We start from the raw sequence: 27,423 nt of genomic DNA on the forward strand, positions 1-27,423 counted from the left end.
GCAAATTAATGCCTTTTCTAGGAGAAGATGGGAAATGGCAGAGGCATTTGTCGGAGGGCCCACAAATTGGAGTCCTCAGCCCTTAAATTCTCACTTGCCAAAAAGCCCCTCACAACCAAGCAAACATGGAATTAATTTGGCCAAGACTAAAAATTATATTAAATACCTGGGACTATATTCAGCAGCCAACTTTCTAGTCAATTCTGTGAAGTGTGGTGATTGCATTTACGCTCATTTTCTGAAGGTGAAGTTTGGATAGAACTAAAGAGGGCAGTTGACAGAAGTCAAAAGATATTAAAGGCTCCTGTAAGAGTTCCAAGTGGTTTGTGCCTGAGGGTTTGGAAATGATTTTCAGTGTCTCACTTTAGAGAAAATACATATGGTCAACTCTCTTGAACTGTGGTGATGAGAAGGATAAGGATAACATACAACTGTAGCATTCGTGGTTTGGGGTCTAAGATCCCCTCCTGTCCTTCAAAATTCTAACTAGTAAGAGACATACATGGGAGTCCCTGGGTGGTGCAAAAGATTAATGCACTCAGCTCCTAACCAGAAGGTTGGAAGTTTGAGGCTACCCAGAGGCACCTTGGAAGAAAGGCCTAGCGATCTACTTCCAGAAAATCAGCGGTTGAAAATCCTATGGAACACAGTTCTGCTCTGACACACACAGAGTCACTGAGTCGGAATCAACTCGACAGCAACTGATTTTAAAGGACACATAGAAAGAACTGATAGCTAGATGGGAACCAAAATATCCGCTTTATTCTTAGCAAGGCTCGGTGATGTAGGGCTGCGGTAGATGTGCCCATTCTACCGACCAGAGAAGAATGGTGGGTCTTTCCTCATGGACAGAGAGGCCTTGCCACAGTGGGCTTGATGGGAATAAGGACAAGAGTGGGTCAGTTGGCATGAGTGCCTGCCATATCTGGACAGAGGCATTGGAAGAGGACGTGTTAAGCTTGGTTCTTGCTTTCAAAGCATAGTTAACCAGTAACCCTGTCTTCTAGTAAAGCATAGCCCAGTGAATGTCCAGCTCTGATGAGTCAGATTAGCTCCTCCTTCATTTGGGGAGAAGTGAGTAAAAGGGTAAGACTAGATGTATTTATTCAACACTTCCACCTCATGCAGTGAAGGGGCCTGAGTGGAGGCTCATTAGATCAGGAGAGGACTGGGGACAAAATATTTTCCCTTCCCCATAGCTGGAAACATTTTTATTGCGGAATAATAGGCATACAACAGACTGCACACATTTTAAGTTACAATTTGATGCTTTGGTGTATGTATACACTGGCGAAATCATTACCAGACTCAAGCTAATGAACATATCCACTACCTCCAAAGGCTGCCTCATGGCGCTTTGTAACACCTCCCTCTCACTACTACCCTGCCCTTCCCTTGTCCCCAGGCAAGGACTGATGTGCTTTCTGTCATCGTAGACTAGTTTGTATTTTCTAAACTTTACATAAACGGAATTATACAGTATGTATTCTTTTTTTTTGGTCTGGCTTCTTTAACTCAGTGCAATTATTTTGAGATTCATCCATGTCATAGCATGTATCATAGTCATTCTTTTTTATTGCCGAGTGTAGTATTCCGTTGTATGGATATGACACAGTTTGTTTATCCATTCACCTGCTGATAGATACCTGAGTTGTTTCAAGTTTTTGCCTGTTTCAAATAAGGCTTCTGTGGATATCTGTGTACAGGTGTTTGCATGGACATATGCTTTCATTTTTCTTGGGTAAATACCTAGGAATGGAATGACTGTATCGTATGATAAGCATATGTTTAACTTTTTAAGAAACTGCCAAACTGTTTTCCAAAGTGGTGGTACCATTTACATTCCCACCAGCAGTGTATGAGAGTTCCAGTTGGTCCACATCTTCTCCAACACTCCAGCAGTCTGATTTAAAGTCGCTTGTAACTTAGAATATAGTCAGATGTGAAGATAGGCTAAAATTTTTTTTAATTATATTTTTTCAAACATCCACTTTTGTGTTTGGTCCTAAATCCATGTCATTAGCAATTTCTCCATATCTGATATAGATCCCTCTTGCATTTTCATTAGTGGAGCTGATTCTTTAACAGCTTGGAGAATTTTTTCTTTGTTTTTAAAGTCACGTCCAATTAAGTCCCATTCTCCAGTCACAGTGGTTAAGAGCTCAGCTGCTAACCAAAAAACGTCAGCAGTTCAAATCCGTCAGCTGCTCCTTGGAAACCCTATGGGGCAGTTCTACCCTGTCCTTTAGGGTCAGTATGAGTTGACGGTGACTCTGGCTCAGTAGCAGTGGGTTTTATTTTTTTCTTTATTATAACATTATAGGACCGTGGACGTATATGCAGTCCGATGTTGCCTGAACGCACTTCATGTGGCACATGACTATATTCCCAAATAAATGACTTCTCATTATTGCCCTTTAAGCCACAACCACCATATCCAACCATAAACTGTGACAAGTGGGTAGCCCTTAATCTTAAGAACAAGGAGACATCTGAAAGTCAGGAAAGCAAGTGAATGAATGTGGAGGTGTTGTGGACCAAGTGGGCAAGAGCCACATTCCACGTGGCAACTGTGATATCTGAGTATGTCAGTACTAGACTAATTCCTGAGAGATAGATGTAAAGGCTCACCAGATAAAGGCTATTTTTGTCCTGAAAGGCATACTGCAATTGGGGGATCCAAGGACTTGTGCTTCGAGATAGTATGTTCTGTTCTGCCTTAAAAAATGAGACCTGGGGGATAAAGATATGCTTCGGACAATTACGATAAAAACAGTTAACGGTGGAAAAAAAAAAAAAAAGCCTCTGCCCTGGTGGTGTAGTAGTTAAGAGCTTGACTGGTAAGCAAAAGGTCAGCAGTTCAAATCCACCAGCTGCTCCTTGGAAACGCTATGGGGCAGTTAGTTCTGCTACGTCCTATAGGGTTGCTATGAGTCAGAGTCGACTTGTTGGCAGTGTGTTTGTTTTTTTTTTGGTTTATACATATATATATGTACATGTATTTTTTAATGCCATTGACTTGTTGAAGAAACTAGTTCCAATGACCTGTAGAATATCCACATTCTTTTTGCCTCCTTGTTCTTCCTGTAAACTGTAAGGTAAACCCGAAGACTGAAACAGATTTTGATTGAATTTTCTGGCAAGAATATGTCATAGAAGGGCTTCCACTGGCCTAAGATGGGGCAGTTTGAGTATCAAAATGACTGCAGTTTATCAAAACACATCAACTACCTAAAAATCCACGAGTTCATAATGACACTGAAAAAGAAGCCACATTGGTCACTCCTGCAGGTTGCTAAGGCCCCAACTCGTTACTCTAAACATTGCTAAATATAGGGAAAGAACCAAACGTTTATGCTGCCTTCCTATTTGAACTACATTTTAGGGTAACCAAATTGCTAATGTACTTATAGATGTGGAAGGAATGATGAAAGTAGAAAACTACCATTTTGCACCTCTTAATGACATAATAGTTCTAGGCAATGACCACCAATGGCTGCTGAAACCATTAGGTGAATGATTCAGGGAACCTCATGGTGGAGGGATCAGACTGATGTAATTGGAACACATGGATCTTTCTTAACATCCCAGGAAGGAGGCAAGCAGACATTGTGTGCCTCCTAATGCTGTGCAATAGGAAGTAGATGATACCCCTTAGGCAGCAGTCTTCCTAAAATAATTCAATATGAATGTACCCAAGCCTCTGGGTCTGTCAGTTTACAGGAAACACTGGGGACAGAGAAACATGTTAAATGACACCACAAAGATACAATCAGCCAAGCCCAGAATGTGGGAAGATGTACAAGGATACGTGATTCATATGGCATTTAAAAAAAGGGGGAGGGAGGGCAATGTTAATAGATTAAAAGAGACTTAAGAGACATGCCAACCAAATTAATATGTGGAACCTTGGTTGGATCCTGATTCAGACAAACCACCTGTAAAAAGACATTTGGGGTATAAATAGAGAAAACTGAATTCAGGCCTGGTATTAGATAATGTTAAGGAGTTAGTTAATTTTGTTGGGTGAGATGAGGGTATTGTAATTACGTTTTTCACAAAGACCACATCAATTAGAACTGTGGTTCTCAACTGGGGGCAGTTTTGCCACTCAAGGGGCCATTTGGCAATGTCTGGAAACATTTTTAACTGTCACGACTGGTGGTTGCTATTAGCATCTAGTGGGTAGAGGCTGGGTATGGTACTAAATATTCTATAATACACATGGCAGCCCCCACAGCAAAGAGATATCTGATCCCAAGTATCAATAGTGCCATGGTTGGGAAACCCTGTGCTAGAGGTACCTAAGACTATGGGTGAAATGGTATGATGTCTAGGGTTTGCCTTTAACAACCAACAAACACGCAGAGAAGATAGGGGTGAAATGAAATAAGGACGGGAATTGATGGTTGTTGAAGCTGGGTGATAGGCCCTTGGGAGTTCATTTTACTACATCACTACTGTTGTATGTGTGAAAATTTTTGTAATAAAACTTTAAAAATAAATTTAAAAGTTGTTGGAAAACCAACAATGGACTCAAGCATAACAAAGATTGTGAGGATGGCGCAGGACTGGGCAATGTTTTCTTCTTTTGTACATGGGGTCACTATGAGTCAGAATCGATTCGATACCTAGCAGCAACAACAACAAGACCTGCCAACAACCACATGAATTAGTTTGGAAACAGATACGCCACCTTAGTTGAGACGTTAGATGAGAACACAACCCTGGCCAATGGCTTCACTGCAACCTCATGGAAAGCCTTGAGCCAAAGATATCCAGTGAAGCCATGTCTGATGCTTGACCCACTGAAAGAGTGAGCTAATCAATGTTTACTGCTTTATATAACGAGTAAATCACCAGACAACAACAACAAAAAAAGGTGTTGGAAAAAAAGAGTACTAAAGATGTTAGGAAAGCAGCAAAGAAAGAATGTCTAATGTGGAAAAAAAAAAAGCCGTTGAGTCAATTCGGACTGCATAGATAATTCAGGGGATGGTGCTAGAAGGAAAAGTTGCCTGGGCCTAGACAAGCAGGTCCTAGGGTTGGAAGTGGATGAACTAGCTCCTTTGCCTCTGTCTAGGTGTGTCCTAGGGACTTCACCTGGGCGAAAGAACAGGTATATCCAAATCCATAAACTGATTACCAAAACCCTTGATATTTAAGCAGCCTTTTGGGAACAAGGCTTTTGGATATGGCGAGATTCAGATAGAGCATACAACTCCATCGAGCTCTCGTGTCTGCCTCCAGAGAAGAAGGCTGCTTAACTTATGGCAGCCAGACCATAATGTTCTTGAGATTGATTGATTGATGTATACTTTAGTAATGCTAACTTCCTTCTTCATTTACTTTAAAGACACCAATGTAAAAATTAATCACCATCCCAAATCAACATTATTCTAAAGTTTTTTTATGACTCTTTTGGGAAGCAGAGAGCTGGGATAATTTTTTGATTTATTCTGCTGGAAACTGGATCTGATTTGTCTTCTTTTTAGATTTCTTGTACACTGTTGTTTGGTTGAGCCATGGCTGACCACTTCCTACTGAGAGGGGAGCAATTGAGGGGCTTGCCTGAGGCTGTAGGCAATCTAGTTTGTCCTCAAGGACTAAATTGCTTATGCATATTTCACAACCATCTCTATTTGCTGATCCCATAACTTATTCTCTTGGTTCACCCCCATGAGACGTCTGGTACTGGATATCTTGCTCTTCTTTCCATTGCAACCTCTTCTCAGAGTTGTTCCCATCTTAAGAATTGATTGTTGATATTCCTAAAATCTCCGCCCTTATATCAGTTGTCAAATTTTGCCACTTCTTTTTATAGCCTGTCTCCTGTTAATCCAGTCCTCTCTGTTTCTGTTATCACTTCCTTAGTATAGAAATTTGTCATGTTGACTATTGCAGATTTGTCCTTTAGAGGTTTCTAGTGCAGGCCTCTTACTACCATCACTGTTGAAATGATCGTATCAGTTTCCGGTGCTGACACCAACCCAGCTCTCTAAAACTTTGGTAATATGTTCTGTCAGTCCAGTCCAAGGTACCCCTCTCTTCAAGGTCCAGCCAAGATTTCACTTTTCCTTACTCTCCAGCCTCATTACCCACGGCTCTTTTGGGCCATTCCTCCAGCTTCCATGGCTTTTCTGAAGTAGCATTCTTTCCCATTCCAGCCCATGGAGTTACCTTTTAACAAACTCTTGAGATTCAGTCACCTCTGTGACACTTTTCCTGCAGGAATACACTAAAACTCACTGTGTCCCCGTCAGCAAAACTTGCCATCACTCCAGTTATGTATTCCACTTTTCACACCCACATCCTGTCCTCTAAACCACATAAATATCTGCCTCTTCACTTATTTTGCAGTTTTGTCTTCATAACATAGGTAAGTACGATCACATTGGCACCTCAGGTTTCAAGCAGCTGGAAGATAGCTAAATTTTTTGGTAGCTTGCCTTTTGGTTTGTACTTGGCATCTAATTAGTCAAGGAATTACTTTTTTATGGTGTGGAACATCATAGTAGATAGAATGAAGTTGCAAGTGTTTTTGATTTAACATTTATTGAATGCCCACTTGTTCCAGGCACAGCCCTAATTCATTACATCATTACACAATATTTATTTCTGTGCCTTCATCTTTTATGACATGGTGCTGGCAGTTATTCATCTATTTCTGCCACACACAACTCAGCACCAGTGTCTGTAAACCATAATGATGATTACAAGTCTCAGGAGTTTTATAAGCTATATCTAGTCTTAGTTTCTTTTTTAACGTGCAGATTCTTCGTAACAAAATTGGGTGCTCTGAAGCATATCAATAATTAGGTTTCCTAAAGTGGCATGTTTCATGAAATAGCCCAATTAGATCTAAGAAATTACCCCACATTTAAGGCTCTTTTTATTACAGTCTTTCTTTTTTTTAGGTTTTTCTGTTTACTTATTTTTATTTTTTATTGTGCTTTAGGTGAAAGTTTACAGCTTGAATTAATTTCTCATACAAAAATTTATACACATATTGTTATGCAACGTTAGTTACAGTGCCTATAATGTGACAGTACATTCCCCCTTTCCACCTCGAGTTTCTTGTGTCCATTCAACCAGTTCCTGTCCCATCCTGCCTCCGGATAGGAGCCACCCAGTTGGTCTCATGTATCTGATTGAACTAAGAAGCATACTCTTCACAAATATTATTTTATGTTTTATAGTCCAGTTTAATCTTTGTCTGAAGAGTAGGCTTTGGGAATGGTTTTAATTCTGGATTAACAGAGTGTCTGGGGGCCATGGCTTTGGGGGTTCCTCTAGTCTCAGACCATTAAGTCTGGTCTTTTTATGTGAATTTGAATTCTGCTCCACATTTTTCTCCTGCTCTATAGGTGGCCGCTTGCAGGCTTTTAAGACCCCATACCCCACTCACCAAAGTGGGATGCAGAACATTTTCTTAATAAACTTTGTTATGCCAATTGACCTGGATGGCCCCCGAAAGCATGGTCCCCAGGCCCCATCTCCAGCTACTCTCTTCCTCAAAGTGTTTGGTTGTGTTCAGGAATCTCTCATTCTTTTAACAAAATAGATATTAAATAATGACAGCCAGATATTGTTCTATGTGTTAGTTATATAGTGGTGAACACAAGAAGATCCCTCTCCTCACAGACCTTGTGTTCCAGTGGGTTAGGCAGTCAATGAAAAAAACCAAAAATTAAAAAATCTTTTATATTTTTAATATTAATGTTTGTCTGATATGCTGAAAAATTTAAGGTGGGAGTAGGGTAAATGGAGTTTAATAGAACATGTTAGAAAGAAGTAGGGCTGAGAGGATAAACCTATTAGGTTTTTCTTTTCCTTGTTTTTTTTTTTTAATGCTTTTGAAGGCAATAGAAATTCTCCCCCCAAAGCTTTTAATGAATGTTAGGATGGAAAAAAAAACAGAAAGAGAGAATTTATAGAAGAGAAATTAACTACAGCTCTTAAAATAGCTCTGTTTCTGAAAGCCTTGTTCTGCCATCTATCTTATAATGGTGGTGGGGGGGATAGGGCAGGGGGAACCTTAAGAAGTTACTTGTATAGCCCCTGCCACCAAGGAGAATGTGCCCTTGTATTACCTCAAGCACAGACTGATTTACACTTAAAAATATACATATAAGAAAAGAATTTTTTTCTGTTTTTTTTAGTGATTGAATGAACAATACATCTTGATCTATAACTTCTTATTTGTCTTTAGTGAATGTGGTGGGTATGAGGCGGCAAGCTGATGATTTCATAATACTGTATCAGAAAATGTTAATATAGGTACTCATTAACATATTTTTCAGACAGAAAAATCTTGACTTTTAAAGCCTCTTCATTTAATTCAAATATTAAGTACTTATCTTCTTTCTGGTCTCTATTATACTAGAAGCTCTCTTTGTAAGAGCCATTTTCTAGACATTTAATTATAAATAGTTTTAGTGAACCTACTATGTGCTAGGGTGTCATGTGTACCTCAGTTAATGTAGACTCAAATCCAATTTGATTTTAATGATCTTTTTTAAAGAAAAAAATTACACTTCATAAAGATAAAAAAGAGACATTTTCTGTAAGTACAAGAAACAGGAGAATTAGATTCCCAAGATAGATAGGGTCACATACATGGTAGTCTTTAGACTTGACACAGTCCTTTTAAAACATGACATCCAGATTTTGAGGTAATTTTCTATTCTCATATTCTAGAGCTCCTGTTAGATATGTATTAGATGTTCACATCCTGTCTTTGCCTCTTAACCTCTCATGTTTTTCATGTCTTTGCCTCTGTCTGTTACATTCTATATGAGCATTTCTTGAACTGTAACATGCACGCGAATTACCTGATGATCTTGTTAGACTGTAGATTCTGAGTCAGCAAGCCTGGAGCAGGCCGTTTGATTCTGCACTTCTAACCAGTTTCTGGATAATGCTGATGCTATAAGTCCAGAGACCACACTTTGACAAGGATGGTTCTATATGATTTCCTCGGATCTAACTGCTAGTTCGCTAATTTTCTCTTCAGCTGTATCTAATCTGCTATTTAACCCACCCAGTGAATTTCAAAATTTAAATTCAGAAACAATATTTTTTATTTCTGAAAGTTCTGTTTGGTTCCTTTTCAAATGTGCTTGGTCCTTTTTCAAAGTGTCTTGTTCTTCTATTGGAATTTCTACTCATCTGCCTTGATAATAAAACTTATTTTGTGATCACTTAGACTGTTCTACTATCTGTAGTTTTTAGAGGGCTAATTTGCCTGTTTCTTCTATCTGCTGATGCTCCTTCAAGGAAGTACGTCTCCTCATGTGGTTCGTTTTTCTTTGTTTTGTGTACTTTTGTTTTTTTACTTCTTTATTGTGAACTTGTTTTCAGTAGGAGGTGTGTGTGTGTGTGTTTGTGAGAGAGAGAGAGTGTATCCTGTATCCCCTCGGTTGTGAAAGGGCCTCTACAAGTTGTTTTCCACTAGTGTCTATCAGTGACCTGAGGGTTCCATGATCCTGGACCAGTATTTATGTTAATTTCTTGGTGTGTTGTTCCCACACAATGCAGAACACTGTAAATGTAGACCCCACACCTGAGGTTCCAATTTCTCACTAGTCTCCTCTTTACTTCTTCCACCTCTAAAGGACCCTGGAAGGAGTCCTGGTGGTGCAGTGGTTAAGCACTCGGCTGCTAACCGAAAGGTCAGCAGTTCAAACCCACCAGCAGCTCCATGGGAGAAAGATGTGGCAGTCTGCTTCCGTAAAGATTACAACCTTGGAATCCCTATGGGGCAGTTGTACTCTGTCCTATAGGGTCATTATTAAGTCTGAATTGACTCCACAGAGATAGGTTTGGTTTAAAGGGCCCTGGATCATGGTTAGTATCCTCATCACTTCCTGGAGGAGTGTTTGTACTTCTTTACTTCCCTTGGCTCAAGGCTGTGACTTTTCCCTGCCTGAATGTGGCCCATAGAAGCACTTTCTTTCAGAATTTCCTGTTGTACTTAACTGACTGCATGTCTAGAGGTTTACTTCCCTAGCTTTTAATCTGTCTTGTGAATATCTCACCTGTGTTTCATTTGACTTTTCTTCCTTTTATCCTGAAGATTTTCTGCTTCTTTTTTTCTAATCTCAGCCACTTTAAGCTAGCTTTGAACGTGTCAGAGTTTTATAAAGGAATCTTATTTTATAGTACGGAACTTCTAAATCATAATTATTTCACTGAGGGTGTCTCCTATCCCTATATTAATCATGCTCCTTACTCAGAAATGGAATTCTATTCTAGTCTCCTAAAGATAAATTAGTATATAGTGGAAAGGGAGTTAAAGTTCTGCTAGGAATTAAATATGATTAACAAAAACATCTACATGGATGTGTCTGTCCCTTGTGCAGGGAAGAATACTCAATACAGATTCTGCTGTAAAGCCCCTTGTATCTTACTAGGTTGCAATAACTGCACAATCTGTCATAAACATATATCTCCTGTGAGCAATAATAATAAAAGCAGGTACCCTTTACAGAGAGCTTACTGTGTGTTACGAACTGTGCTAAGCACTTTATATAGTTTTTTTTAAAACCTTGCGACAGCCCTTTCAGGTAGTTACTATCATTGTCCCCATGTTGAAACTGAGGCTCAGAGAGGTTCAGTGATTCTCCCAAGGTCACAGAGCTAGTAAGTTGTGGGAATGGCATTTGAACCCACATAGTTAGAGAGTCCAGAGCTTGAGCCATTAACCACTATGCCTATATGTTGGTATCATCTGCAAATCTCTCTCCATAAACCTCCTCAGTCTTTATCTGAGATTCCTTATTTTGGGATGGAAATCTTCTCTTTTTGATCCTTATGAAATGTAATTTCCTTTTTTTTTTTTTTTTTTAACTTTTTAAAAATGTACTAGGTAATTGAAATCAGAGTGGATTTTAGCCTATGTTGGTGGAAGTACACATGGAATGTGGGCTGAAGCATTCAATCTAATTTTTCTTTCCATCAGCTAATTTTTAAAGTATTAAGCAAGGAGATTCTGATACTTACAGGGAAGACTTAAATTCTCTTGAGAGAGCTTGGAGGTGTTAAATAATTTTCTCATAGTGCACATTTTACATCATCGATCTTCCTCACTCTCCCACCTCATCCCAATACACCTGCAGCTCTAAGAATGTTCTTTTGCACTTCCTGGGAACAGCCAACCCCTGGATCCATCTGCTTGCCCCTCCTCATCTCTTCCCTGCTCCAGTTACTTGCACTCCAGTTACTTGCTGACGCTGCTCCAATGGTGTTGTCATTTAAGAACTTTGGAAACAGCCAGATTTTTTGAGTCTGTATGCAGAAAAACAAACTGCTGCTCATATCTGGCAAACAGCTTTGTCCAGAACAGGAGGAGTTAAAAAAGGAGTCTGGGCTGTGAAGGGCTGTGACAATCGTCCTAGGGGGAGCTCTAGCGAGCCCTAGCCCCGGCGGTGACTCATGCTGCTCTGTCTCTCAGATGGGCATTGGCCTCTGCCTCACGGGTGGCCAGGTGGGGTTACAGCCAGAGCACGCACGGGCGCGGGGTGCATGAAGCCTGCACTGCAGGGGATGTGATGCTGCCGTGCCTAGCTTGACACTGTGCCCGGCTGGCCCGCCACGGATGCCTCAGCCTGCAGCCATGGTAACGCCTCTGGCTGGCTGCAGCCCTGGGAGCCCACCACAGTGGGCAGCTTCCTGGTGACTGATGGATGAGCGTCCACCTCCCTGACCAAGAGAGCTTAGTAGGTCGGCAGGAAGCAGAGAAGATGTAAGATGCCCCCAGCCGGGAAGCATGCCATAAGGAGGTAGGAATCGTGCTGCAGATGTCCACCAGTGCGGTCCCTGTCAGCACGCAGGAGAGCTGTAAATCATTGGGAAGAACTTTATGTGGCTGGTGTTTCATTATATTAATTAAACTGTGGTGCATTCGGTGGGCCTGGTTGAATTGGGGAGAAGTGATAATGAACTAAAAAAAGTGGTTAATAAGATCCCTGAGTATATTCATCGGGATATGAATGAGCTAGACGCAGTGCTACCCTAACATGAGTTACAGAGCCTTACAAATCCTGTTTCCTGTTCCTTCCCCCGCGTTCCGGTGAGTCTGTGAAGTGTCCAAGTTCCATCTTATTTCAGTGATTAGAGCTAAATATTAATAATTTAAACCTGCCTGGAAGAGGAAATAAATAGGTTTAGGTCATCTGGCACTCTGGCAGCAGCCAGTTGATGTTCCCTAGAAGCGCTGTGGAAATGTCAGGAACCAGCAGCTTGCTCAAATGAGTTGCCAGGTGCTCCCATTCAATCAAGTGACCTGTTTGAATTTATCCTTCAGTTTACCCCAGCAGGGAAGGCAGCCTGTCTGCAGGTTGGTGGCCATGTTGGCAGACAAGGGGTTAAGCTCTTGTTGCTGTCAGAGCCGTGAGGAGATTGAGAGCAGGGCGCTGCAGTGCCCCAGCGAACGCTGAAGGAGTAAGACGCTTTTCTCTGCAACAGTGTTGAATCTGTCTGAATGCTCTCTCCCTCCCTTCTTGTTTTTCTTTAACCAGCTCCTCCTCCCTTCGTTCCCACCCTCAAGTCTGATGATGACACCTCCAATTTTGATGAACCAGAGAAGAATTCGTGGGTTTCATCCTCTCTGTGCCAGCTGAACCCCTCAGGTTTCTCGGGCGAGGAGCTGCCGTTTGTGGGGTTTTCGTACAGCAAGGCACTGGGAATTCTTGGTAGATCTGAGTAAGTTGCAATTTGACTTTCTAAGGGATCTGCATGGGTGCAAGGCATACCGAGCCAAAGTGGGCGGATGGAGGGTAGAGGGTGGGGGGAGTGCAGTGGTGGGAAGCTGCTCATCAGCCTGCATTTGGGAAGCAGTTTACCTGTTTGGGCTCTGCTGGGATAGGCTGTTACTGTTCTCAGTTTGCTGGGTTTAAGGTACCTATCCCTGTCAGTAGCATCATAATTGTCAGCTGGGTACTTTGGGTTAGTTTTTCAGTCTTTGGTCTTCTTTCGAGGAGAGGAAATATTGGGAGATTTCTAGCGGTGCAGATGCTTGGTATAAGAAGAAATGTGCAGCATTTAATATGAGCTATCCATCTATCCATCATCTATGTATCTATCTCTCAGGTGGGTGGGTGATGGTGGGGGGTTGCTATCTTTGCTGTATCGCAAGAATCCTAAAAACCTTGTCTCATTAAGCGAAAGGTTGCCTGTTGGGTTTAACTGAGCTGCAAGTGGCTGTGCGGTAGCTCTAACAGAGAGCTGGTGCTCGGCTCCTCTTGAAGTATGCTGCAAGATCAGGGAGCTGGTGGCTGAGCTTCTCTGAGCTGGCGGAGGGCTGGTGGTCAGAGAAAGCCCCGTTACCATGAGCCACCGGGAGGGACTGTGATGTAGCAGAGTCATTGATTCACAGAAATCGGGCTTCATGAGAGGAAAAAATACAGCAAACCAGGAGACTAGAAAATACAAGTATAAATATCACCATAAACCTCTTGACCTGGTAAATCTTTCTCCATACTTAAAAAAACCTAATGAGAAATGCATTAGTGCGGCGCTTGGGATTGGAGGGTCATGGCTTCCAGCCTCCAGGAATTTCTCCGAAATGCAGCAGCCTCTGTGGATGTGGTTGCACAGTGTCTTGCTTTGGTTTCTCCTGATATGATGACATTCTTTTTCCAGAGGAGCGAGTTCCCCAGGAAGGTCTTGGTCCAGCTGTGCTACACCCCAGCCACCCTGCCTCCCTCATGTTGCTGCCCACTTAGGAGACGAGCAGAATTTGATTTTCTCCTTGACCACGTTCATTTCCTATTTGTTGTGCTTGTAGCTTAGATATCGATTCTAAAAGATGTGGTGTTGGTTCCTGGATGGTGTCTCCCCATGGGTGCTATCTTGACAGTAATGTTCCTGAAAAGATTTTAGGCTATTGTGGCAATTGGGCATTGGACATGAACTAGGGTTTTGGACCGTGACTGAATTTGGGGGAGGTTTTTCTGCTGAGAAATGTTGAGGCAGTCCTTCTTTGCTGCCTCCCCAGGGACTGGGTTTCAAATTTGGATCGAAATTTGACAGCATTGGCTGTGCCTTTCTTGCTGATTTTCTCTACTACCCCAAAGCAGTCCGTATGAAGGCAGGAGAGGCAGAAATCTAACTAGCTAGCTGTTGAATGTGCTGTTGGATCGAGTTGAAATTGTCCACCAGGGCTGGGAGGTTCTGCATTGGCATCGAAGGGCAGGGCAGGAGTGGAGGCCTGATGGTTAAGGATGCGTGGTTAGTGGGCAGCATGACCTTGACACACACAGCACACCGAAGGTCACACATTGAACTGGAAGGAGATGTGTGGGGAGTTCTACTTCTGGCCAGTTGTGGGCTGGCTGGGTCAGAATAAAAGCTCGCTCAGCGTGCTTATCAGTGGTCTGAGAAATTGCGGGGAGGACCCTGGGGAGTTTGATTTCAGGGGCAAAGGCAGAATGATGTGGGAGATTCTAGGCATTGCAATTAACCCAAAGCAGTGTGTGATTAATTGCTTATTTTTCAGGAAGACTGTAATTGCATCTCTCTGCTTCCTACAGAAAGCTCAGTTAAGGGAGCTCTCTGACAGGGCCCTCCCAGTCTTAAGGCCCAGGCACTCGATAAATATTTGTTGATGCAATTTACTCATGATCCTTTCCCCCAGATTGTGTGTATATTGCTCACTGTATTTGAAGAAATGCTATTTCACCTTTGGTAGTTCAAAATACATCTTTAGAGCATAAAATGAGCTTCTGCTCAGGCCCCAACAGAATGCTTAATAAGAGTCTCATTAAAAAAAGTACATGCAAACAAAAATATGTATTTCTTATCTGGAAGATGGAATTGGAGTATTCTTGTCTTTGGGTAACTTCATTGTCTTTCCCATGGCAATTTGGGGTTTTCTCTCATCTTATGTCTTTTAATGTGATGTTGCGGTTGACTTGGCTGCTCTGTCTTTGAGCATCAGTATAGGTGAAACCTATAGGGTCATTTTAGAAATTCACTCCACCTGTCCAATGTGGGTGACCCTTGACTTGGGTTTGGTGTTGGATTATGAAAATCCCGTTAGAAGTCCCATAAAAGAGGTGCACTGACAAAATCACTTAGCAACTTCTATAGTTCCATTGACATAAACTTACAAAATGCACTTGGAGGTGTGGGGGATGCAGTTTTTGTGGGGACCATCTTTGCCACCAGTGACCTGGTATTTCTTCTTGAGTTTCTCCTTCTCCCCTTCCTTTTTTCAACATCACAGGTTTTTATTTACCCACGTTGATTACCTGTGCTGTTATTCTTCCTACCAAGGAGGAAGTTGCAGATGCTGTTGTACTGTGCTGGGGTAAATGGACCCCAGATTGGTTACCAGTGAATGGAATGAAATATTCTGAACTGAATAAATTATGAATTTTCACGGGAACTCTGGCAGTGGGAATGTTTTAATTGTTGTGATCACTTTTTTAGGTTCCCTTTTAAGGACGCTAGACTATTTTTAAACCAGCCAGTGAGAGTGCATCCTTAATTTAGGTTTAGCAAGAATTTTTATCTCAACATTTCAATTTATAAGTAGTAGTGGTAGTTCCTTGCAGCCTGAGTTGGAGGGAGCTGGAGGGATTCTTGAGAACTGGGTTTTCTTGTCTTTGGGGTAGGATTATGGCAAAGTCAGTGCTGGGGAGTGAGTATCTGGTACCCTTTTGCGTTGTAAGCCAGCAATAACCCAAACCAAGTTCCCAAGCCCTGAGTGCCTGGTGTTCCTCTGAGCCTCCATTTGCCTGAACATTATTATAGTAGGGTACTAAGAGAAATCAGCGTGTTAAAAGGTTTAAAAATAAAATGAATACCAGCTCTCTTCCCTCCCCTGTTGGCCTGAGGTATATTTCTTTAAGTCCTTTCTCCTAGATCTGAGATACTGCCTAATTTAAGCTCTTGCTTAAACAGATAATACATTCCTGCTAACCTTCAGTATAAACTCTAGAAGGAAAAACCAGTTGTTTTTTTTTCAATTGTGCTTTAAGTGAAATTTTACAGTTTAAGTTAGTTTCTCATACAAAAATTTATACACACATTGTTATGTGACCCTCATTGCTCTCCCTATACTGTGATAGCACCCTCCTCCTTTCCACCCCGGATTTCCTATGTCTCTTCAGCCAGCTCCTGTCCCTTTCTGCCTTCTCATCTTGCCTCTGGACAGGAGCTGCCCATTTAGTCTCATGTATCTACTTGAGCTAAGAGGCACACTCTTCAAGAGTATGATTTTATGTCTTATAGTCCCGTCTAATCTTTGTCTGAAGAATTGGCTTCGGGAATGGTTTTAGTTTGGGACTAACAGAGAGTCCAGGGGCCATGTCTTCCAGGATCCCTTCAATCTCAGTCAGACCATTAAGTCTGGTCTTTTAACTAGAATTTGAGTTCTGCTCCCCTCTTTTCCCCGCCGTCTAGGGACTCTCTGTTGTGTTCCCTGTCAGGGCAGTCATTGGTGGTAGCCGGGCACGATGTAGTTCTTCTGGTCTCAGGCTGATGGAGTCTCTGGTTTATGTGGCCCTTTTCTGTCTCTTGGGCTAATATTTTCCTTGTGAATTTGGTGTTCTTCATTCTCCTTTGCTCCAGGTGGGTTGAGACCAATCGATGCATCTTAGATGGCAGCTTGCTAGCTTTTAAGACCCCAGACGCCACTCACCAAAGTGGGATGCAGAACATTTTCTTAATAAAATTTGTTATGTCAGTGGACCTAGATGTCCCCTGAAATCATGGTCCCCAGACCCCCGCCTCTGCTACTCTGTCCCTCGAAGTGTTTAAACTGGTTGGTTTTATATTTTGTGTTAGTTTTATACATGCTGGTCTTATGCTTTGGAGAAGTTGGAAATCTTAGGGGAGCAATGGAATCCTGATGAGACTGGAACTAGTAGGGTGATGGTATCTGAGTAGGCAGTTTTAAGAAGGAGGCTCTCTCGTCCTTTTGACTAATGGCTCTTTCCTTAGCTTTGGGTGGATTTGAAAATGGAGTTATGAGCCAGCTATTCAAACACTGTGGAAGAAAGAAATGGCTGTCACTATTACCTTCCTGAATTTTCAGAGAACCCACTTTTTGGTGCCTCTTCCTTGCTCTACTGGGCCTTCTTTGTGGTATGTCAGTTTCCTCAACTGCCAAGTGGGATAATAACGACACTGACCTCCTAGGGTTGTTGGGCGGATTAAATGAGATGTATCAAGCACTTGGCCCAGTGCCTGGCACATAGGAAAGCCTCGTAAACATTCAGTTACTATTTTTGTTATTACAAATATGCTAGTCTCTTTATATGTTGTGTCCTTATGTACATACCAAGAGGTTTCAGAAAGGTCTTGACAATAATCAGGTAGTCCATAGTCTTGCCAGACCAGAAGCCCAGCTTCCCAGGTCCTGGGAATTTTCTCTAGAGATGCTTAAAAATTCTGAGCAACCCCAAGGGGTTAATACGCAGTTGCCAAGTGCCTGTTGGTAAAAGTGGTTGTTGGTGAGAGATGGAATGGGGGCCAGATTTAGAAGACCCACTTCCAGAATGGATACCTTCCCATCCAGTTGAACAAGATAAAGCATATACATGTGAAGCAATTCAGAAAACACAAAGTAAATGCTTTCATTGCAGAACAACATGGTACAAATTGAATAATTGCTTTAGGAGAGTCAGGAGAGTAAAGCAAGATCCAGTGGGGTGCACTTAACGGGGAATGCCAATTCATAATTCTTGCCAGATTACTCTGATGATCTTTCTTGGTATGTCTGTTTCCCCAAATAGACTGTGATCTCAAGGGCAGTGCTGTCTTGTTCATCCTGGTTTTCCTGGAGGCCAGAACATGGTAGACCCTCAGTAAATCTGTGTTGGACCTGAATTTATAAGCATATTCATGGAAGGTAGAATATTTGGCTCAACTTTTTAAAAGGAAAATGGGTTTGGATCAATGGATAGGAAGTTACAGGGAATTTTTTAGCAGGCAGAGTGATAACAGCAGCTCATCCTTACGGGGCAGGAACTCTGCCAGGCTCTGTTCCAAGCACTTTGCACAGATTAACTCATGTAATCTGCACAACAGCCCAGGAGGAAGGTACTGTTACCATTCTCATTTTACATGTGAGGGAACTGAGGTACAGAGAGATTAAGCTGCTTGCTCAAGGTCCCAGAGCTAAAATGAGTAGCTCAGCCTGAACTTGAACCCAGGCAGTGTGGCTCCAGAGGCTCTTCTCTTAGCCAATTTGCTATGCTGCTAAGTGTCATTGCCATAAAGGTGAGAAATTAGGAAATGTAGGTGGGATCCCCAAGTTCACATGCTTGTCAGGAGCGGAGGCCCATTGTGAGGAGTGACAGATGATGAAGTTGGGACAGGGAGTGGGGATGAGAGCTGACAGTCTAAACTCTGGGTTTTATTTGAAATCTCTTGAAGTTGACTGGGTAGGTGGGCTGTGTAGCTCTTGAATTTCTCTGATTTCTTCCTCTTCTCATTTAGAGACTCTTTCCTGGTGTGTGTGTGTGTGTGTGTGTGTGTGTGTGTGTGTGTGTGTATACACATACGTATGCACACATGTATATCCTCTTTCCCTGGATGTTCTTATTTGCTAGAATGTAAGCCTGGTGAGGACAGGGAACAGCACTGGCTTTGCTCTCCACCATATCTGCAGGTCAGTCATCTCCAGCTACTTGATAAACATTTGGTCAACCGATTGAAATCACCAGTTTTTAGGGCTGCAACTCTCATTGCCTTGTTGATAAGTCTGTGATCTGTTTGTACTCGAATCTACGTTTAATACTTCGAGTTGCCTCCCGGTCATCCATCTTGGGATGCCTTCATCCAGTGGAAGATGGCCTGAACTCCACCCCCTCATCAGTCCTACTTCCTTTTTATTGAAATAGTTTGGAGTTGAAGTATCTTCCCTCAAAAATTGTTTTACTTTCTACATCCAGCCAAAGGCTGTTTGTCATTGTGTGTGCTACCTCCAGGTCCCTATTGCAAAGATCCTCACCTGTGTTTTGATTTATTTTCAGTAGTCAACAGCAATAACAGAATCTTCTCTGGTACATGAAGGCATGTATCACCTGTTCCTTCCCAAACAAGTTTTTTAGCTAGCTTCTGCCCATGGTCACTGCCCTGAAGTGCCTTGTGTTGAGTTTATATCCTGCCATTGTTGGATCAGATGTTTAATGCTCTCCTATGCGTGTTGAGTTTTCTCCTTTCGCTCATTCAGTTTCTTCTTTCTTAGTCAAGCACATCTTATTCTCCTGCTTGCCTTATTCTGTTCTCTATTTAGACTGCATGTGCTTGCTTCACAGGCCTGGCAGGACCATTCTACCGCCTTCTTGTTTGTCTCACAGATACCTTTAGGAAATCTAATCCAAACGATCCTAACCCAGTTCTGAAGATTAGGCCCCAAAACATCTGTCATGTACGTTTTCCGCTGGCCTACACATGCTAATTCGCATGGTTGCCTCGGATCCTTTAAGAAGATGGTAGTTGACTAAATGGTGCTATGTGTTCCCAAGCTCTTTGCCAGTTTGGCAACTCTTCTTTGCTTAAGTGAATTTCTCTCAGTTCTCTCTGCTTTACTTGTCTTTCATCTCCTGACCTCTCTCACCTTCCTTTCTCTGACAAACTTCCTGAAAGAGTAGCCTACACTCAATGCTTCTTGTACCACCCTTACAACGCTACTGAAACTGCTGTGTCAGCAGCTACTAATTACACTTAACCACTCAATTTAGTGATTTCCATTTGATATCGTTCATTATGACGTTTCTTCTTGAAATGTTCTATGTCTCTTTCACACTGTGGAAACTTGGTTTTCCTCCTACCTCTCAGACTACCATTCTCACTTCTTCATTGATTTCATCTTCTGTTTTAGGCCCTGGAAGTATAGATATCATCCCCTGAAGTTCACCCTAGTTCTCTTTCTAGCTTCTTCTTGGTGATCTTATTCCGTTCCTTGACTATTACTCTCACATCCCCATGGCCTTCCTCCCAATGTGCTCTATGTTCCTCGTTGCCGGGATGTTCTACCAGTTTCTCACCATCCCTGTCCTCTGTTCCCTCCCAACACAGAGAGACTCATTCTCACTCACTAAGCCTCTAGGTGCTAGTTTGGACTTCCTCATTTCATTTAAGCAACTACCACCTTCCTACCCATCTTGACAAGGAGACTGAGTTGTCTTAAACTCTTTTCCATCTCCCCCAACACCCCGTCAGTTGCTAAGTCCTCCAAGTGTTGTCTCTAGGATGACATTTGTATCCATGCCCATCTTTCTGCCCTCACCACTGCCTGTCATTGACTCTTGCTTGGGCTATTGCAGTAGCCTCCTAACCGTTTCCTCTTCCTCCAACTTCCTTGCTCCAATCCATGCCTCATAGAAGGCAGAGTTCTTCCAAAGCACAGACTGGATGATGTCATTCGCCTGCTGAGACCTCTAGCTGCATCACATGTGCACAGAATTAATGACCACTCCTGAGCTTGGTGTTCAAGGCTTGATATGCCAAGACCCCAGTCTGCCTGCTCAGGTGTGCTTCCCTCTTGTCCCCTGTGTTCTGGCCAAGCTGCTCAAGGCTCACCTCCTTTTGCCTGAAGTAGTGCCTTGCCCTGGCAAGTCTTCAATGAACATTTGTCAAATTGAATTAGACTAAAATAGCCAGGAATGATGCCACTTTTTCTTCTGCTCAGTTTATATAACTGCTAATGGAAACTGTCATCTACTGAGCACTTCTGTGTGCCTCGAGCTATGCCGAGTACTTGACGTGCATTATCTCATTCAGTCCTCACAATCTCAGCATAACTCTATAAGGTAGCTGGTACTATCCCATTTTACAGATGAGGAATCTGAGGCTCATTGAGGTTAAGCTATTTTCTTGAGGTCTTGCAGATGGTGAGTAGCACAGCTAAGACATAGACTGATAACTGGCTGCCTCCAGGACCACTGTGTTACCCTGCCCTCTACAAACCGTGATTTTGCTAGATTATGCAGGACCTATAGAATAATCTAATAATAAAGATGAAAGAGCTGGCTGTACTGAGAATTCATTTTGTACCAGGTACTGTTCTAAGTGCTTGATAGCTATTCTCACTTAAACCTAGCAACAAGCCATTATTTTTTCTACGTACTGTTGTCTATGTTTATGTCACTATTAAAATGCATATTTATAGATAAATGACATTGGGAAAATACGTGCAGATTTTAAAATTTGACCTCATCCTCAACCCTTTACTTTTTTTTTTGATTTTATTTATTTTGTTGCTGCTGTTGAGAATATACACAGCAAAACATATCCACCAATTCAACAGTTTCTACATGTACAATTCAGTGACATTGATTACATTCTTCGAGTTGTGCAACCATTCTCACCCTCCTTTTCTGAGTTGTTCCTCCCCCATTAACATAAACTCACTGCTCCCTAAGTTTCTTATCTGATCTTTCGAGTTCCTATTGTCGGTTTGATCCCATGTAGATAGATCTTGAAAGACCACAATGCTCAAGGCAGACATTCTTTACTAGTTAAATTAAACTGTTGTTTGGTTTTAAGAAGAGTTTGGGAGATATCTTTGGTTTAAGGTTTAAAGATTAGCTCAGGGCAATAGTTTTAGGGGTTCATCTAGCCTTCATGGCTCCAGAAAGTCTGGAGTCTATGAGAATTGTAAATTCTATGCTACATTTTCCCCCTTTTGATGAGGATTCGTCTATAGAATCTTTGATCAAAATGTTTGGTAATGGTAGCTAGGCACCATCCAGTTTTTCTGGTCTCATGGCAAAGGAGGCAGTTATTCATGGAGGCATTATTTTACAGATATGGAAAGTGAAGACCAAGAAGCTTGGGTTACTTCTTAAAGCCACACAGCTTTAGGATGGCCAACTTTTCCAACTTTTAACTTTAGAGCTGATATAACCATTCTTTATTTTTTGGACAAGTTATACAACCCATTGCTGGTGAGTCAGTTCCGACTCATAGTGACCCCACAGGACAGAGTAGAACTGCCCCATAGGGTTTCCAAAGCTGTAAATCTTTATGGAGGCAGACTGCCACGTCTTTCTCTCATGGAGAGGCTAGTGGGATCGAACTGCTAACCTTTTGGTTAGCAGCCGAGTGCTTAACCACTGCACCACTAGGGCTCCATGGGACATATTATAGAGCCATTAATATCCAGGCGTTATAATCAAAACTAACCAAAAAAACCAAACCTGTTGCCGTCAAGTTGATTCTGACTCATATCGACCCTATAGGACAGAGTAGAACTGCCCCATAGAGTTTCCAAGGAGCGCCTGGTAGATTTGAACCGCCAGCCTTTTGGTTAGCAGCTGTAGCTCTTAACCAGTACGCCACCAAGTTTTCCTTTATAATCAAAGATGGGTTCAAATCTGGGCGTTACCCCTCACTAACTGTGTGAATGAAGTGTTTAACTTTTTTCAGCCTCAATTTCCTCATCTATAAAATGGGGTTATAATAGTGCCTACCTGGCCGGCTTGTTGTGGGGACATAACACATGCAGAGCATTTAGTGTTAGCGCCTGGAGCAGAGCGAGTGTCCATTTCATGTTTGTTATCATTATTTAGGAGTGAGGGTGGGACTGAGGTGCTTTTGATTCCTCTTTCTTCCCTGCTTCCACTTTATAAAAACATTTTGCTGGTTTCTGCCCATTGAGAGAATCAGGCTCCAGATGGGGTGGCTGACAGATGTCCTAATATCTCCTTCCAATTTTTTACTCTGAATGAAGTCCGTGACGTGTCAGTTAAACCTGCTCCTTCAATAAAACACATTTGGGGTTTCTAGCAGCATGGCTGAGCCTGTTTTTCTCCAGTGAGATCTGGAACTTGGTCCTGGAGAAGGAAGATGTACCCTGTACTCAGTGTCACACACCCCTGCCTACCCTCATGTTCGTGTGTCCCTTGAATGAGAGGCTGTGACATCCTAGAACTAATACTGGGTATCTCCCACGTGAAGGCCAGAAAGCCTTCTGGAGCCAGCATTGATTCAAGGCACTTCTTGTTTTGGATTCCTTTGTCCCATGGCAACCTTTAAACTGAGTCTGCCTGGGGCACAAAAGTGCTTGACACACCATTCATGCATTCATTCATTCATTCATGCACTCAATAAACATGTCGTTCTAGGCCCTGGGGTATAACTATGAACAAAACAGACAAGGTCCCTGTCCTCAAGAAGCTAGCACTCTGTTGGGGGAGGGGACAGGATAAACAAGTTCACAAATAAGAAAATTTCAGACGGCAGTAACTCTGAAGAGATCAGGCCCATGATGGGGAGTGAATGGGAACTGTTGCTTTAGACTGGGTACCCAGGGAGGGCCTCTCTGAGCTGAGCACGGAGTATTTGTTCAAGAAGGTGGGTCACTTCCCAAGACCAAACAGCTTATGATTCTCTATTGAGCTAGTATGATGTACCAGATGCTGTTCTAGAAACTAGGATGTAGCAGTGAATACAAGACAGACAAAAGTCCCCTGTCCTCATGGAGCTTATATTCTGGTAGGGCAGACTGTTCATTGATTTGTTTCTTCATTTGTTCACTCATTCATTAGTTCATTCATTAAAGTATTTGAGGGCCCACTATGTGCCAGGTACTTCGTAGGCACTGTGGCTGTAGCAGTGAACACAAAGAGACAAAAATCCTTGCCCTCACAGAGCTTACAACTTACTGGAATGACAATAAGGAGCCAGTTGTGGAAGATAAGTGGGAAGAGTATTCCAGGCAGAGGGATAGTGGGCAAGGCCCTGAGGCTGGAACCAGCCTGTGGGTGTCCATCTGATAGAAAGAACATTGGGGCAGCCAGAGCTTTGAGACACATAGGGAAAGTGCTCCGAATTGAGGTAAGCAGGGCTTTGTGGGTTTGGATTTTGCTCTCATTGCAGTGAGCAGGCAGCCGTTGCAGGATTTTGAGCAGGGATGTGGACTATCTGGTTCTCATTTTACAAAGGGTCCCTCTGACCACTGTATAGAAGGTAGATCATAGGAGGCAAGAGTTGGATTCAGGGAGATGAGTTAGGAGGTTATTGCAGTCATTCAGGCAAGAGGTGGAGGTATGTCAATGCAATTAATCTGCAAAGCTAGGCGCTGACTTAGAGGTGTCTATGTATTAGAAATCACATGAGTAGCTGTACATTTATTAATATTATAGTTTTTGATAAATGATTCCTGAGCTTTATATTAATCATTCCAAAGTAAATGCCCTAGTTGAATTGGAGACCACTGCTGGCTGTGTGTGTGTGTGTGTGTGTGTGTGTGTGTGGTGTGTGTGTGTGTGTGTAAGTGCAAATGTGTGTGGGGGCAAACAGTGCCCCAAATCTAGTTAGACTCAGAAATTCTTTAGGAGAACATTGTTTCCAGTATTTCCAAGTGCTCATGATGGACATCACTGTGTATTTCCAAATAGATTTATAAAGTTAGTTCATAAATTTCAGAATGCTCAATCTTAAAGGCAATATATTTTTGGAAACAGAATGCTGAGAGGTTTTTTTTGCACCATCTTACATCTTGCGGTTGCCTGTATTTTTAGAGCCGTTGGCCACAATTAAGATAAGGCCCTCAGCTGAGCTAATTTTGATTGCCTCCTTTTATCCTCAAGTATCCATTCTTAGTTTTCTCAGTGATATGTGATCTGGTAGCATCTTTTGTAGGCATTGGGATCCTCTTCCTAAAGGAATAAATGGATGGTGAGATGCTTAAGAATGATCTTTGTCATTACAGTAGTGATTAGATCGTACTCAACACATATACTTGCTTTTAGGATGGCAGTATAGATTGTCTTTTCTTGATATGAAATATTCTGTTAATAGAGCCCTGGTGGTGCAGTGGTTAAGAGCTCACCTGCTAACCAAAAGGTTGGCAGTTTGAATCCTCCATCCACTCCTTGGAAACCCTATGGGGCAGTTCTCCTCTGTCCTATAGGGTTGCTGTGAGTCGGAATCAACTTGACGGCAACCGGTATTTTGTTAATAGGTTCATTAAGGGATTTTTTTTTTTTTTTAAGTCATGTGGATTATTTATAGGCACATCTTTTGAAAAAGTGCATTTTATCATTTTTACTTAAATGTTGAGGTTACATGCAAAGCAATTTTTAGGCCACATCTAATATGTTTTATGAAACATATCAGTTGTGGCAATTAACGACCAAGCCTGACCTTCCCTCTGTGCCATATACCATTACCGCTATTAATATTGTTTGGGCCTCTATAATTATAAGGCAGATGTGTGGATTAGAAATGTTGATTTCAGAGTAAATTTTTCTAGAAAATAGAAACTGGAAAAAAAGGAAAACCCAAACTTGGCTTTGTGCTTGAAGAGACAGCACTGCTGTGTGTGGGTGGCTGGCTGCATGCACCCGCGGCTCAGAAGTGCCTTTTCTCTCCATGGGGATAACTGGCTGTGGATCAGAGATGTGGCCAGGAGGAGTAGGCAAGCAATGTGTGGGCAGGCTGCATGTTCTTTTATTAGCATCCTCATTGTGCTGCATCTCATCGAGCCCGGAGCATGAACCAACCTGGGCCTCTGAAATCTGTCCTGTTTCTCATTTAATTACCCCCCTGAGCCACCAAGTGATGGAGGGAGAGTTGCTCTGGTGTGTGGGTGGAGCTGTTTCTGGGGTGACCAGGAGTGTGGATGTTCTTGGAGACCCAGGCTGTCCTGGGCCCAGGTTTGGAGTCGCCATCCCAGCATTGAACATATCCAGTCCTGGATACTCGCGACCAATATCCCATTCCTCCACAACCTTGCTCCTGTGAGCTCTGCAGCACTTTTCTTGGCTTTGTCCAAAGCCATCCAGCCAAGAAGTAGCAGAGTTGGGATTTGAACTCAAATTGCAGAGTGTCACAACTTTGATTCCCCAGCTCTACTGCCCTGCACTCACATACAAATGACCATAATGTGGTAGAGAATGTAGAAGCCGTGGAGTAAGCTATTCCTTGGCTTCAGTTCGATGGGGCTAATAATACCTACCATATAGGATTGTTGGGAAGATTCAATGAAATAACCTGTAAAGCATTAAGCAGAATGCCTGACACATAGTAAGTGCACAATAAATGGCCATAATTATTGTTGACAAAGGTGATGGTGTCAATTCTCTCTGCTAGATTATCACTTCCTTGAGGACAGGAATTGTGGCTTATCTTTATAGTTCCTGCAGCAGAGTTTTTCAACCTTGGCACTACTGACATTTTGGGCCAGATAATTTCTTATTGTGGGGTTCTGTCCTGTGAATTGTAGGATATTGAGCAGCATCCTTGACCTCTATCCATTAGATGACAGTAGCACCCCCCATCCTAATTCCTGAAGATGAAAAGAGTCTCCAGACATTGCCGAATGTCCCTGGGAGGGAAGAGCAAAATTGTCCCTGATCAAGAACCACTGGTCCACAGGTATCTCTCAGGGTGATTAAACCCATTGCAGCTGAGTTGATTCTGACTCATAGCAACCCTATAAGACAGAGTAGAACTGCCCCATAGAGTTTCTAAGGCTGTAATCTTTACGGAAGCAGACTGCCACATGTTCCTCCAGCAGAACAGCTGATGGGTTTGAACCGCGGACCTTTCAGTTGACAGCCAAGTGCTTAACCACTGCTGTACCAGGGCTCCTTTCTTAAGGGGATTATAGGACTTTTTGTGTTTTCTCTCTTTTACACTCTCTTTTCTTCTGTCTTTCTCTCATGTATACACACACACTCATAGAAGGTGGTAAAAAAATATTTGTTGAAGTGGAATTTTGAGAACAAAGGACAATTTTTGGAAGACTCTTTTGTTTGCAGATAACCCTGTCCTGTTTCAGGGTCAATGGAACCTCATAAATTTCTTTACTGTAATTCTGCACCCAACACAGCTTTGTAATTCCAACCAGTTAAGGACTTTTTAATTTTTTTTTCACAAATTTCCCTTAAAGTAGTGATCATATCAGCTCTTTGAATAATACCCCTCACGATAAAATGGTATTTTGGAGGATGACTGTAGACTGTAGGAGTTACTGCTTGAAAAGAACAGAGTTGTATTTGATAATATTCTGGGGGCTCTGAGGCCAGCCTTGGATTGAATTTCAGGCTATGATTTAAATTATAGTCAATTCTAGAATAATGCAGATGTCAGTAATAATTTGCTGTTGCTTTCAAAGTCAGAAGGAAGGCTAATGAAAATCCTAGAAAAAGAAAATAAGTTGTGATCATATTTGAGAATATCTGTGGTGGCAATCTATTCACTCAAGAAATACATGTTGAGGGGGACCTCATACCATCAAGAAAGCAGTGCTGGGAGCAGAGCGTGCCCTTTGGACTGGGGTCCCTGTGCCGAGAAGCTCCTAGTCCGGGGGAACATTGATGAGAAGGCCGACAGAGAAAAAGGCTTCCCTTGGAGCTGACGCCCTGAATTTGGACTTTTACCCTACTTTGACTGTGAGGAAATAAATTACTCTTCGTTAAAACCATCCACTTGTGGTATTTCTGTTATGGCGTCACT

General features: G+C 42.3%; 1 protein-coding gene across 2 annotated transcripts in view; it reads left to right on the forward strand.

The window, feature by feature from the left end:
* The window catches only part of CIT (citron rho-interacting serine/threonine kinase), a 180,839-nt gene that overhangs the window by 63,154 nt on the left and 90,262 nt on the right, over positions 1 to 27,423 (forward strand). For both annotated transcript variants that reach the window (XM_004379026.1, XM_004379027.1), the window contains exon 9: positions 12,522 to 12,705. In XM_004379026.1, the coding sequence (XP_004379083.1) occupies positions 12,522 to 12,705 (184 nt within the window). The remainder of the gene's footprint in view (positions 1 to 12,521; positions 12,706 to 27,423) is intronic.

The sequence above is a fragment of the Trichechus manatus genome, unplaced genomic scaffold (assembly GCF_000243295.1).
Source record: "Trichechus manatus latirostris isolate Lorelei unplaced genomic scaffold, TriManLat1.0 scaffold00061, whole genome shotgun sequence".
Lineage (NCBI taxonomy): Eukaryota > Metazoa > Chordata > Mammalia > Sirenia > Trichechidae > Trichechus > Trichechus manatus.